This window comes from Lynx rufus, unplaced genomic scaffold, assembly GCF_022079265.1.
Source record: "Lynx rufus isolate CCGP_SWC_20201006 ecotype Redwood Valley unplaced genomic scaffold, mLynRuf1.p SCAF_3, whole genome shotgun sequence".
Taxonomy (NCBI): domain Eukaryota; kingdom Metazoa; phylum Chordata; class Mammalia; order Carnivora; family Felidae; genus Lynx; species Lynx rufus.
The window spans coordinates 70,357,480-70,372,941 of NW_025814845.1; the positions used below are offsets into that span (position 1 = coordinate 70,357,480).

The 15,462-nt window shown below is 37.6% G+C and overlaps 1 protein-coding gene across 1 annotated transcript in view; it reads right to left on the bottom strand.

The window, feature by feature from the left end:
- Positions 1-15,462, bottom strand: part of FAM13A (family with sequence similarity 13 member A) — a 333,262-nt gene that overhangs the window by 59,824 nt on the left and 257,976 nt on the right. The window contains exons 10-12 of the mRNA XM_047091509.1: positions 13,898-13,939; positions 11,099-11,278; positions 4,509-4,695 (exon numbers count right to left, since the gene is read on the bottom strand). Coding sequence (XP_046947465.1) covers positions 4,509-4,695; positions 11,099-11,278; positions 13,898-13,939 — 409 coding nt within the window. The remainder of the gene's footprint in view (positions 1-4,508; positions 4,696-11,098; positions 11,279-13,897; positions 13,940-15,462) is intronic.

A 15,462-nucleotide genomic window follows, 5' to 3' on the forward strand; every position in this document is an offset into this window, starting at 1 on the left:
GCCCCTTGAGTGACAGCTACTTCTAATACTGCTACCACCACCATGATATTATCAATCACTTTAGGCTTATTTCCTTTCAGTCTTTTTTCCTGGGAATGAACATTTTTGTATACATTTGTACACACACACATGAGATACATACATATACACACATACAAATATGTACACATATACGATACATACATTTATAGACATACATATATAAAAATGTACAGAGACATATATACATATATAAATGCACACTTCATAACCCACTTTTAATATTGAAGGATATAGTAGACTCTCAGTGCCACCACTTGTATGTGACCTTGGAGATGTTATTTAATCTCTTCTGCCTCATTTCCCTCATGTTTAGAATGAGAATACTACTACTACTACTACTACTACTACTACTACTACTAAATCTGCCTTATGGATAATTGGGAGTACTAGAATTGATAATATATACAAAGCACTTAAAATATAACTTGTCAATGTTTTTTATTTTATTACATGGTCTTCCAAATAATAATTTTACTGAACTGACATCCACATTACTAATCTGATATCGTACTTTTAAGCATTTAGATTGCTTCTAATTTTCCATGATTATAGAAAGCCTTGCAGTGAGCAAATTAATACTCACGGTCTTTTCCATATTTAAGTAGAACTGAGTGGCAGAAGTATGATTACTGGATAAAATGCATGACTGAGTTATGGGCTTTTGATTCAAGCTGTTAAATTGCACCCAGAAGAGGAAGCTTTTAGAGGTGGATGCTTTTTCTAGGCCAACAGAAATGAGCCAGTGGACAGGAAGCCATGAAAACCGTGTGAGTGAGTGTATGTGTATGTTTGTACATGTACATGGGGGTGGGGTGGGGAGATGGAGGTAGAAAACAGAATTTACACGGACACTTCTTGAGTTAGAAGGTAACCCCAGAAATTAGAAAAGCCATGTTATCATTTGAGCAGGTGAGAAAATAAAATGAGTGGAGTTCTTAGAGATGTTTTGAAGCAGGAGGGAAGCTGCTGAAACACAAGCTGGGTGTCCTAGTTCTTCCAAGTAAATGAGGAGACAAGGTTTTGCTCTGAGAATGACTGAAGGGCACAGGCATGAGCTAGGAGTTTAAAGGAGGAGGAAAAGCTTGGGACCGTGGCAATAATTAGAGATAAGGCAGAACACTCTAATGTCACTCACTACCACTAATTTTTAAGCTCTGAATTCTCTGTAGCCTCTTGGTTCCTGCTGGTCATGACTGTCTCAAGAGGTGACAGGGCAAAGGCAAAGTGCCCAGCCAGTTCCCACCTCAGAGGTTCCAGATGTGCAAGATGCTTTTTTTTGGTCTACAGCATATTCTCCTTGGTTGTGTTGTGGGCTGGTGTGATCAGTGTGAAATTATCACTCGCTGTGTTCAGGTCCTCTCCTCTCATTTACTCTGGAAAATGGCTTTTGCTCCTATCTCTTCAACAAAACCGCTCTTATTCAGTGATCTCCACCTTGCTAACCCCAGTGGTCAAACGTGCAGTCTTCTACTTGACCCACCGTCTGACTTTCTCTCTTCTTTGAGATACTGGGTTCACCTGGCTTCGAAGGCATCAAATTCACCTTGTCTGTCTTCTACTTTGCTAGTCTCTTAAGTCTCCTCTCCTGGTACCTTCTCATCTCTCCATCCTCTAAAGGTTGGTGTGTCTCATGGCTCACAGCCCCTGAGGTGGCTTTTCTTTTCTGTCCACACTCACTCCCTTGGTCTTTCAAAATACACCCAGAATCCATCCACCACATCACGATGACTGCAATGCACCACTCTAGGAGGAACTGTTCACATTTTAGTCTATGGGAACAGTGCCTCTAGAGTAGTGCATCATACAATCTGCAAGGAAATACATGCTGACTCTGGTATCACCTTGTTCAAACCATCATCATCTTAACTCCAGATTATTGCAATAGCCTCTTAACTGGGGTTCTTCTTTCTGCCATTGCCTGCTTACTGTCTATTCTCAACATAGCAGTTGATTCAAATTTCAGTAAGTCAGATCACTATTCTACTTAGAACCCTCAAATGGATTCTCATCTCATCCATATTAAAGGCAGAGTTCTCACAATGATCCATGAGGCCCTACTTCATCTGCCCACTTTCTCCCATTACCTCTTTAACTTTGCTCACTCTCCTTCAATCACAACGGTACCTTTTTTTTTGTTTTTTTGAACATTCCAGATAAATGATTGTCTCAGGGCCTTTGCACCTACTAGGATAGTATGGCTTGCTTCCTCACTTTCTCGAAGTCTTTACACTCAAATGTCAAATTCTTGGGAGATCTTCTCAGATCACTCCATTTAAAATTGCATCACTTGCTCCCTCACAATTCCTGTCACCATTTCCAGCTCTATGTTTCTTCCTAGTAGTTATCACCATCTGACGTATTTTGTGTTTTACTTACTTATCTTGATTATTGTCTGTTCCCCCTACTAGAATATAAACTCCATGAGGACAGTAACTTTTGCCTGTTTTTCTCCTGCTGTATCCCCAGGATCTGAAATATTTCCTGGCACATAAAGGCATATAATTATGTATGCATTTCTCCCCTCTCCCACCCAGTTTAGAAATAAATGTTTACTCAGGGTGTAAAGCACGTGAAATGGAGCAGGAAAAGGTTTTGGGGGAGATTTGGGAAAAGTAAACCTAGAAGGTGAAAAGTAAGTGACAAGTTAAGATACACAGCTTAACTTTTAGGATGGAGACTAAAGACTTGCTATGTTCCCTGGCTATTTGCTTTGTGGTTACCTGTGAAGATCAGATTTAAAAATTCATGGCATATGACAGTTAGAAAAACTCTTAGACAGCACCTTTACTTTCTACGTGGAAGTTGTGTTGGCAGGGTTTTCAATTATTCACTGCAAAAAGACATGGTCCACTTGGCTCACTTATGTTAACACATGACATTCACAATCCTGGAATGAGGAAACTGGCAACTAACATGGGGGAAAACCCTTTCACCTAAAAAGACCAAGATGGCATTGGGCTCTCCTATTCAAATGTTTTTAAGCAAAGAATATGTCTATAGTTATTATATCAATCAAACACAGATTCTAAGGAATAAATGAACTTTTTCATTTTTATTAGCTATCACCACCATGCTAATTTAAGACATTATTCCTTGTGGAAAAGAAATATTCATGGCTTCAGTTCACGTAAAAAGGGACTGAAATAGAGTACATTCTTTCCAATGAAGTGTTGGACTTTTAGTCATTGTAATCTCTTTGGCAGATAAGCAAATTGTGGGCCAAATAAAGAGCTAATGAAATTAGCATCATTTATTTTACTTAAAAATTTACTTTTCCCCTACGCAAGAATTAAGTTAATGCTAAAAACATTTAATATGTATAATGGTTCCAAAGCTTACATTCTTTATTTGGAGTGTATCAGAAATGGACCTGAGGTGGGTGATTGCTTCTGTCCCTTCTAGCTGGTCACTATTACTTCTAGAAACAGAGCATCAAGACATTTGGAGGGGAAAAAAGAAATTAACATGTTTCCCTGAATTTGCCTTTATGTATATTTTATTTAGGGCAAAATTGGGAATCTTCTCTGAGCACATGCATAAATTGACAATGGAAAAGAGGTGGCCCATATTAGTAAATGTATGAAAAACCCCGCAAGGAGCTAAAAGCTGGTCAGAGATAAAATAGATCAGAGTATTTACACATTGCATGGTAAAAGCGGACATTACCTAATTTATTATGGGGACTCTAGCTCATGTTATATTATAAATTTTATCTTCAGTTTTTATTGTTGTTGTTAACTTTTTAAAAACTAGATGGACTAAGAAGACACACTTTGGTTCTCACTTTTCAGAGAAACTGAAGCATATACAGAAAAGGATGATGTATACTAATAGTATACAATAACTTGTAATAACTTATATATCAAATCAATAATCCAGGGTTCAATTCTGAGGTAACTGTGTAAGAGGCTGATCTTTTGTTTTTTTTTTTTTTGTTTTTGTTTCTGGTGAATTTGGAAGAAAATAGTTTCTAGAGTATAGGTTTAAACTAAATTTCTGAACACAGAGATTTTTGTACACAAAGATAGTTGACCCTCTTTCTCTATGTAGTTTTCTTTCACTTGGCTTTAAGTTTATTAATTTTTTTAAATAGTCATATATTCAAGAACAAACAGAATGGGGGGAAATAAAAAGGCTTTATTGGCAATATTTCAAAAATAAAATTTAAAAATGCTCCAAAGAATGAGATAAAAATCAGGCCAATTTAAATAAATAGTAAGTGTTCTGTCTTTGTTTCTTTTGGTAGAATATAATTTTTCTCGGCTTTGATTTTAATATTAAAAAGAAATATAAGTGTGCATATTTAGTTGCTCTAAGGTCTTCACAACTCATATCCTATAGTCCTATAAGCTCATGATTGGAATTATTATTATTATTATTATTATTATTATTTTACATAGCAAAGAAAAGAGATGTGGTATTTCCTAACTGGCTACAAGTAAAAATTTTACAGAATTTTCACTTACCACAAGACCATCTTGATTTTCATTGAGTTCAGAGAGTTTGGAACTGGATTTCTGACGTTTAGGTTTGCCCCTTTCTCCAACACAACCAGAAGTATTTTCATACAACTTTTCCACTTCCTGAGCACTCAAAATACAATCTTCGAGGCTGCTGAACCCAGAAGGAATATTTTCTTTGTCGATAAGTCCCCTTGAAATTAAAAAAAAACAAAAAACCTTGATTTTATTTTAAAAGGTAAAAGGGACATTTTAATGACACTGTCACTGCATCACATGGGAAATCAGGAGGGTGCCCAGAAATTCCATTTTGCCTCTTTGATCAAAATCTGAGCACAGTGCTACTCCTGAGACCAACTGGTGCCAAATAAATCACATTAAAAGAGAAATTATTCCTAGAGGCAAATTGGCAGGGACTGTGTTTCTACCAATGAACAACTTTTGTATTTGTACCAAAAGTAATTTGTATTCAAACAGAGAGAACAGTGCAAGCTTACAAAAAATCTTCCCATTATTAATAAATTACACCCCCCCCACATACACATTTTATAATCCAATGTGTGAAGAAAAATCTGAAAAGGAAATATGTTGTCTTTTTCTCTAGAATGGGACATGCTGATTTTTCCAAATGATGAAGACATTTCAGCATAGTAGAAAAGCATGAGTAACAGAATCCAACTGCATTTGATAGTCTTGGTAGAAATAGTATAAGTTTATAAAAACTACAGAATACACAATATTAAAAAAATTTTTTTATGTTTATTTTTGAGAGAGACAGAGTGTGAGCCGAGAGAGGGGCAGAGAGAGAGGGAGACTCAGAATCTGAAATAGGCTCAGCTTAGAGTCTGACGCGGGGCTCGAACTCATGAGCTGTGAGATCACGACCTGAAGTCAGAGGCTCAAGTGACTGAGCCACCCAGACGCCCCCAGAATACAAAACATCTTAACTTAAATATGGATTTATTACTTATCAGTACAAAGTTTCATGACTTAGTTTTAGCTTCATGACTTAGTTTTAGAAGTAGATATGAATGCCGTAACTATAGAATTTAATTCACTTAATATTACTGAAACAATGAGTATCTTAAACATTCCCTCAAGGAGTTTTCACAAAATTAAATTACTTAGCAAATTATTTGTCTTTTACTACATCATGGAACAAATTAAGCCATCAGTATAGCGTCATGGCTTGCCAAAGCACAAATGAATGAGATCTCTCCCTTATTGTATGACTAAATTAAGGTAACTCCCTACTACTCATGGAAATACATGAGCTCTAAAGAGCAAAATTGATGACTACATTTTACCATCAGTTCAACCACATCCCAAAAAGAAAGATAATGTTAAATATTTATTCTGCAATCTAAATTCATATCCTGTTTTAGATGAGCTTATCATGGAGGCTAAATTATGAATTAAATATTATACTATCTTAGACTATCTTTGGTGATTTTTAGCACTCCACATTTAATTTAGTCTTATTTTATACAACTTTTAATGTAAAAACATATATACTTAGTAAAAGTATATAAAAGATTGATGCAACAGTTATTAGAAATATCCTAAACATAAAATAACAGAAGGCATGAGAAAGCTGATAGGGGCTAACATGCTGGCACATATACTCATGCAAACACTTAAATCTTCCCCCTTCATGCGCTGAGAGAGGTGCCTTTTATGGATAGTTGGATGAGTTTGGTATCAACTTCAAAAATAGTTGTTTTACTATATAAAATCTGTCTAATCGCTCTTCTGATTTCCTCTAACTCCTGGGGTATACATCCTACTATTATTTTTTTAGTGGGGGTGGGGGTTTATGTTTGAAAGCTCTTAGGACAGAATTGTTTACCCCCAAATTCCTATGTGGAAGCCCTAACCGACAACGTGACTGTTTTGGAGACAGGGACTTTACAGAGGTAATTAAGGCTCACTGAGGCTATAAGGGTGGGGCTCTACTCCGTTAGAACTGGTGTTATTATAAGAAAAGGAGGAGACACCGGGAAAGCATGCACACAGAAGAAAGGCCATGGGAGGACACAGAGAAGGCACTGTCTGCAAATCGAAGAGAGAAGTCTCTCATCAGAAACCAACCCCATCTGCACCTTGATCTTGGACTTCCAGCCTCCAGAATGGTGAGGAAATAAATCCCTATTGTTTAAGTCCCCCAGGTAGTACTTTGTGAAGGTAGCCCCAGCAGGCTAATACAAAAGCTAAAAAACTAGTTTTAGAAATTAAAACACAAAGTTTATTTTATAATCTTTTTGAATAGTGAATAAATGACTGGAATAAGTCCTGTCAAAATAAATATATGAAAATCTGTTCAGTGTGTTCATGTGGAAATCCTGTTCTCTTCAAAAAAAAAAAAAAGGTCTCTGAGTCAACACCTTTCAGCCACAGTACAAATGTGACTGTGAGAGCACTGGAATACAATTCCTGACTGCAACATTCGGACAGCTTTCAATCATACTGGACATCACTGAGATTTGACCTGAACTCAAATCTCTGCGGCTTCTCACTTCATCTAGAGTTTCTCCCTCACCCCTACATGCACACTTAATGTTCTAGTAATACCTAACTATTTATCGTTCCTCTAATAGTACAGCATAATTTTTTTCTTTTACTTTGAACTAGGAATTTAATATAATATTTGTAACAAAGAAATCTGTATATACATTTCCAATTTATTGTGTATTGGACAGTTGAAACCACTTTAACTTAAATTACGCTTTGCCTTTTAGAAAGTATTTATTATAAAATTTTCACACACATAGAAAAGAAGAGAGACTCACAACGAACTTCCATATACCCCTCACCAAGAGTCAACATTTCCATGCATCTGGCAGATGGCAAGCTTTTTAATAAATGAGTTAAACTGAAACCTTTCACATAATGAACATGTTCCTTAAACCTTGGTATTTTTATGGTAGCAAATAATAACATAAACCTGACGTTTCCTTTTAAATTTATTTATTTATTTATTTATTTATTTAAAAAAAAATTTTTTTTTTCAACATTTATTTATTTTTGGGACAGAGAAAGACAGAGCATGAACGGGGGAGGGGCAGAGAGAGAGGGAGACACAGAATCGGAAGCAGGCTCCAGGCTCTGAGCCATCAGCCCAGAGCCCGACGCGGGGCTCGAACTCACGAACCGCGAGATCATGACCTGAGCCGAAGTCAGACGCTTAACCGACTGCGCCACCCAGGCGCCCCTCCTTTTAAATTTAAACAATAAATAATTAGCATTAAAATGAAATATTTACAGTCTATCTTCTGTATTTGTTTAAACAATGTCACAATGACTTTAGTATAGACTTTATTGGCTCTTTAATCTCATCCTGAAATATGGTCATCACTGGCTTTAAGGATATATTTTTTTAATTGGTTGCAGCTCTAAGTTGTTAGGAGGCCAAACAATAGACAAAAATATAATGAGTTTGTATATTTAAGAACTCTTTTTTTTTCCTTCTTTTTTTTTTTTTTTTGAGGGGGAGAGGGGCAGAAGGAGAAGGAGAGAAAGAATCTCAAGCTGGCTCCATGCTCAGCACAGAGCCTAATGCGGGGCTCGATCTCACAACCATGAGATCATGATCTGAGCCAAAGCCAAGAGTCAGACGTTTAACCGACTCAGCCACCCAGGCACCTCTTTAAAAACTCTTTTTAGCCATTCCATAGAGTTATTAGTTTTGAATAGAATATATTAAAGTCTAGCTTAATTTTTATTTTTTAAACAAAGCCTGATGAAAATCTTTGATAAATGAATCAATTATGCATAAGTATATACTGAGAAAAACATACTTACTATAGGCTATGATAACGATTCTCAACCTTTGTACAATCAGTGATATGTCACTGTATCTCCTGGGGACATACTGGAGAGGACTTTCATGGGGACAAAAGTAGTAGGTCTGGGGCCCTGAGAGATAAGGGCCTCACTCCTCCACAGACCTGGTGAGCTCAGAGAGGCAGTGCAGTGTGGCGTGGAGGTTGAAGAGGAAGGACTATCAAGACACGCTAATTACCCAGCATGTCAGGTGAGGAGGAGGCCATATGACTAGGAGGGCGAGGCCAACAGGGAACACAGGAAGGGGACTTCTGCATGCCCAGACCACACACCAAGGAGAAAGAGTAATGCAAGACTGTAAGTTACCTTGGCCACACACAGTTTGCAGCCCGAGATTCACTCACTCAGTGCACAACTTAATCTGACCACAATGAGTAAGCAGCATGAGCAGTGAAGGAAATTACCAGAGAAGAAACTTTAAGGGGAAGGCTGGAGTTTCGTGGATTGTTAGATTAGTCAGCTTCTACCATTCTCCATCTCATTTGTTCTCCTGATATTGATAGTAAAATATGATTAAGATAACTTATATTAGAAACATTCCCAACTCTGGGAAACTAAACTCTGCAGGAAAGGTTACTTACTCTGTGTTTCATATTTTTCTGTCTATCCCCGTTCACTGTGACCTTACCCCACTGTGCTGTCCCCTGCCTGCTGCCGTGCACCCACCATCAACACTTCCACTGTCTGTCTCTGTTCTCTCTCTTGTGCTTACTACCACTTCCATCCAACCTCAGCTTGCTGTCCACCTGTCCAAACAAAGAGAGTGGAAAGCACGATGTCGTGACACACTAAGACTATTTTTAAAATGCAATGTGTTGCTACATACTGTTTGGCAAAAAATGAGGCAGAGAATATGAACAGTATTAAATAATTTGTACTTGCTGTGTAACATAATTTAGGCAGTACACAAACTAATTATACTCCTAAACATTTTCTATAAAGCTTAGTCAATAGCTAATTTTAAACATAAATACCTCCCGTATTACAATTTTTCTATTCTCTAAAGGTAGTATTACACAGCACTCTCTCCAACCCAGCAGCTCCAAGACAATTAAAAAAAATTTTTTTTAATGTTTTTATCTATCTTTGAGACGGAGAGAGACAGAGCACGAACAGAGGAGGGTCAGAGAGAGAGGGAGACACAGAATCTGAGGCAGGTTCCAGGCTCTGAGCTGTCAGTCAGCACAGAGCACCACGCGGAGCCCGAACTCATGGACTGTGAGATTATGACCTGAGCTGAAGTCGGACACTTAACCGACTGAGCCACCCAGGCACCCCTAAGACAATTTTTTTTAAAGTGCTGCCTATATCACTTAAAAAGTCAGTAGGTTATACCACTGATACTGTTTTATTTCTAAAATTACATTTGTTAGTATAGCTCTTAAACATCTTGACAATATGCGGCATGGTATTTATTTACACTACTTGTCTTTTGTGTCTTTCTTTAATCAAAAAGAAATCTCTTTTTTCCCTTAGATTTTGATGTAGATTATGAATCCAGGTAAAAAAGAATGAGGAGGACTAGGGTCTGATTTAGTCTTTGACATTTAATAAGGAATTCAAAACAGTAACTTTTTAGAGACTAAATGCTACGGTAGATAAAAATAAAATTTTGGGGAAAAATATATGAATATAACTTTATTTTCCATGACAATTAAAATAATGATTATTCAAAAATATGGATGATAATTATTTATTTGTATTTTCTCAAATCCTTGAAAATCTCAAATTCTTGAAATTCATCCTGTGGGAAAGCTTCAAATCAGTCACTATCATAATAAGGAACACAAACATTTCCTTTTCTGATTAGACTTAGGCTCAACATTCCTTACCCTAAAATGTAACCAACTGTCAGAATATTACAGTGATATTCTAATATTTCATCAGGCCAATATAGCAGGGAAATCTGTTGATTTCATAAGGTGTTCTAACAGCTAAATGAATGTTGTCTAATAAGAGAAAAACCACCTCTGGACAGGCATAGGGCCATTTTCTCCTCCAGTGGTTCAGCATCCCTCTCAATAAGATATTCATGAGGAAGCCATGAAATGTATTAAATCAGAGGTGGTTTCCTACAATATACATCTAGACAACATAAAACATCTAGAAAAAGCTGAAATATTCATTTAGCTGCCTACAAATTTCCAAAAATTACCTTAGTTAGAACAGTCAAGGGCACTTGGGTGGCTCAGTCAGTTAAGCATTTGACTCTTGATTTCGGCTCAGGTCATGATCTCACAGTTTTGTGAGTTCAAGCCCCACGTTGGACCCTGTGCTGACAAGTGCAGAATCTGCTTGAGATTCTCTCTCTCTGCCCCTCCCCTGCTTGCACTCTCTCTTTCTCAAAAACAAAAAATAACAAACTTAAAAAAAAAAGAATAGTCAAAATGAAACTTTTAAAGTTTTAACCTGAATACTGAAATGGGAATGGCTATAATGCAGTGACTAATTCAGGTGTATATTTTTTTTAAAAAAAAATTTTTTTTTCAACGTTTATTTATTTTTGGGACAGAGAGAGACAGAGCATGAACGGGGGAGGGGCAGAGAGAGAGGGAGACACAGAATCGGAAACAGGCTCCAGGCTCTGAGCCATCAGCCCAGAGCCTGACGCGGGGCTCGAACTCACGCACCGTGAGATCGTGACCTGGCTGAAGTCGGACGCTTAACCGACTGCGCCACCCAGGCGCCCCTTAGGTGTATATTTTTAAAAGGAGAAGAGAAAATCCAAATAAGAGGCACCAATGCCAACTCACACATCTCTGCTGCGTCGAACTTCATCCTGCTCTTTGGACTGGCGGCGGCGCTGTCTGGCAGATGTGGAAGAAGACGCTGATGATGTTCCAGACTCTGAGTCCTCTGAACTTTGGCCTCCAGGGCCATTAACATCAAAAAGATGTTGCTCTACTGCTGACCGGATGGTTCTTTCTAAGAGTCTAATAAAAAAAGAATACAGAGTCACTCAGGTAATCAAATTTATCAATGATTGTCTTTAAAAGTTTGTATCTCTAATTTTGGAAAATCTGTATTTCCAATAGTAGATCTACTATAGTTTCATGAACAGAGATAGCATATGAGACATCTCAAAATATCTGTATCGTGTGTTAAAGATAAAACCCAACCTAACAAATCCTACCAATTTGATAACCGTGTTTCTCATCTCTGTAGGTCCAGGATTACTGAAATGCTCACAGCAAGTCTAGCAACAGTTATCAGAGGCCATCAGGAAATAAGCATCATTTATATAAGGCAGAATGAGGAAATATTTTTTTTCCTCATAGAATAAGAATAGACCTATTCTTATAAGGGTGAGTTCCTCCAGATGTCATACCAGTTCTTTAGAGGAAGGCAGTATGGTTTGTGAAGCAAACTGGCACAAATAATTTTATGATGGCTATTATCTATTTAGAATCCCTTTAAGATAAAATTATGCAGGGAATAATGCTATTAAAAAGGAATACCTCACGAGAACAATTACTACTTAGAATAGCAAAATCTTTCTGAACTTCCATTAAATTAAATTGTGATGTATACAGTTGAAGCTGCATTCATGCAAATATCTCAATACTCATTACTGAAGATGGTAGATTTCCTTCGTCCAACATGAAGAAATACTTCAGTACAGGGGCTAAAAAGAGTGCACAATGGGATAGATAAGGTATCCTTTCTAAAGCTGTATAATCTTTCAATGTGTCCAAACTTCTTTTATCACCACACTATTTAATTCTAAATAGCTGGCATGGAAAATTCTAAACATATTCTCCTCAAACCACATTTTTCTGCACTTGAAAAAAGAATCACATCCAAACTCATCAAATGGTACACATTAAGTATGTATAGTTTTTTGTGTCTCAATAAAGCTATTAGAAAATTTAAAAGAACCATGTACATAGTTTTAAAATGTTCAGATTAAGAAAAAACATTTGCTTAAATAAAATGGGTTTTAAGAAATTTAAGAACTTGAGATTTTCCAAATGTAGTTTTCTACCAGATGCATAGTAATTTCATTAAAACTATTTGTAGACATTGAACAAGTATAGTCTAACTTGGGCATTAGAACTTTTATATTTAGAACTCCATACCCCAATGATTCAAGATTACCTAACAGTGGCACACAGGGATGCCAGTGAATTAATATGTACATACAAACCCATCCCACACCTTTTCCAAACTATGTAAGATATAAAAGAAGTAAAGGTTGTCAGGAAACACATAAGCAAGAACACATCAGTCTTGGTATAATTCCGGAATCTCTTTAAAATTCACAAAGCTAAGAGAGGTCAGTCCTGCCCTCTCACTGCTTCTTTACTTAACAAAGAAGAAAAAAAAATCCCAATTTATCCTGTTGGATCCAAATTCATACTAACTAGTGCTTTTTTAAATTCTCTCTACCTCCTTATCACATCTTCCCTCCTTTTCTGCCTGATCCCTGTTGATGGAAGATGCTCTAAAAAGGCCCATTTATGTCTCAGGAAGGAAGGAAGGAAGGAAGGAAGGAAGGAAGGAAGGAAGGAAGGAAGGTGTGATGGAAAGTCTTTGAGCAAGAAACTATTTACAAATATTTATTCAGTGCCTAATATACATCAGGCACTTTTCTGTATGTTAGGGATACAGCCATGAATAGGACAGACAAGACCCCTGTGTTTATGGAGCTTACGTTGCTGCTATGAGGCAAGATGGGTAATAAACAAATCGTGAAATTTCAGATGATGATAAATTGCCTCCAAAATGGAGTCCAGGATTGGAGAGTGACCGTGGATAGTCAGGGATGTCTTCTTGGACGAGAGGACATTGGAACAAAAGAGTGGATTATAGGAAAATTAATGGCCAGGCTGAAAAACAGCCAGTACAAGGGCTCTGTGGCAAATATACGCTTGGCCTATTCCAGAAAGAGAAGGCCACGAGGTTGAAGCATAATGAGCAATCTAGTCAGAGAGGTAGGCAAGGGCAGGTAACTGGAGTTTAGATTTTAGACCATGTGCAACTGGTGGCCTGAGGGAAAAAAAGGCAGATGATGGACATAATCAATAGAACACTATTGCTGCCCTGTGGAGAAAGGATTTGTTGCCATCATTAATTTGCTTTTGATTCTGTGTCCCTATTGGGCTGTAAAGTCCCTGAAGGCAGAGCCCAAAGCGTATCTGACATTACACACTTAACACTCTGCTTGGCATAGTGCAGGTACTCAATAAATGCTGGCCGATTAAACATTATGAGGGAAGAAGGAAAGATACTGTTACTACTTTAGCCTTTAATGACATCCTTCATTGCAAGATACCTCCCCCAACACACATTTTGCAAATATTAATAGACTATGACATTATTTTGACTGAAGCAAACATCTTGCATGTTCAAACGGTTGAGTCGTCTCTAGTCACACACCCACACAGAAGCTCAAACAGGAACACTTCTTATTTAGTCCTCTTCTCGGGTTTTAAAAATAATCATTGGTTGCTTACTTTATTAATTTCCCAATACTATACACCATTAGAGTAGCTTTTTTTTCTGCTTAATAAATGGGAAGGAGGGGAAAAACTCCAATCCAAAAAACTTACTCTCCAGTTGTTGAAACATTGCTGACTTGGGATACGTGCGTGCTGTGGAAAAGAAGCACAAAGAAATAAAGTCAGATTAGAGCACAGAGACTGTGAACCCAATGTCTGAAGGGGATTCCAGGCTGAAAGTATCAGCCAGACTCTGACTGTTCTCTGTACAATGTTTAACCATCCACTGACAGATGCTGATTTTCAATTATTTCTAGAATTAGAGGATGGCCCTGGGTGTTTACTCCTGAAAGGTGCTTCCCTCTGCCCCTCCATTTTAAAGATGTCTATGACATAGAGTTCTAAAGTGACCTTTACAAACCATCTCTACCCTCTAACCCTACCACCACGGTTCTAGTTCAGGGTCTTTTCATTTTCCCAAAATGTTAATACAGTGTTGCTGACTGCCTTCCTGCTACCAACTCTACCCATTCCTGGTGCTCCCTAGCCCAAATCTGGTCCCTCCTTGTCCACCTCCTCCAGACGTGCATACAGAAGCAGCTTTCTAAAGCTGCTCTGAACATGCAGACAGCAGCAGGAACCACAGGGGACAGAGAAGAAGGAAGCAACACTGGTTTCTACAGGACTATTTCTAAGTCATCTTTTCTTTTGAAGTTCCTCAAGATGGAGAATCCCTCAAGCTCTACAATGTTTCATCTCAACACCTAATTTACAGCCCTTTTATTGAGCATTTATAAACTCCTTCTACCTCCCCATTTTCTCCAAAGCCTGAATTCCTTCAAAAGCATTACAAAGTAGTCAAACATTAAGTGGAACAGTGAGCTTATAGAACACTACCTGATCAGCACACTCTGGAACTTCTCCCCTCTTGCTTGCACCCTGTGTTCATATAACCACAGTGAGGGTTGAAGCTAGCAAATACTTTAGCAGCATCAATACCAAGACTTTCTCACAGTCAGCATTTCAGTGCTTAGTCAGCTTCTAAATCAAGATTCAAAAGTCTGCTTAAAAGAAAATCCTTCATGCTTGTCAAACTACAGTTTTACATAACAGATAAAACAGTGCCCTTTTTTCCTCATTCTTTGTAGAAGACACCTGAAGAAAATGACAGTCCTTAATGACCAATACTGATGGCAGCCTTTTAAAAAATTGATTTTTTAAACCATCTGTTGGGTTTTTCTTCTATGTACATGTGTATCTCATCTCTTTCCATTCTGAATCTAAGTGCCTCAAGGGACGGTATGACACTTCTCCTTTACTGCTATTATGCTCCCTACCATTACCACTATCATCAGACAGAGCTTAGCACTTATTATCCCAGAGGTGATCAACACTCACTCTTTAGCCCAGAGAATTTCCTTTAAAAAAGCCATAGCTATTTTCACAGCCAGAAACCACGGTCAAATCCCGGAAGAGACCCCAAAAATAATGCTATTGTTCACAAGGGAAACTGATGTGAAAAATCGCAATAAATGAACAAATGAACAAATAAATACACTCTAACACTTACTGAGTACTTAGTATGTTTCAGACACTGTGCTAAGTATTTTGTACATAGATTTTCTCGTTTGCTGTTTACGATAGCCCCCTGAGGTAGGTACTATTGTTTTCTCAAT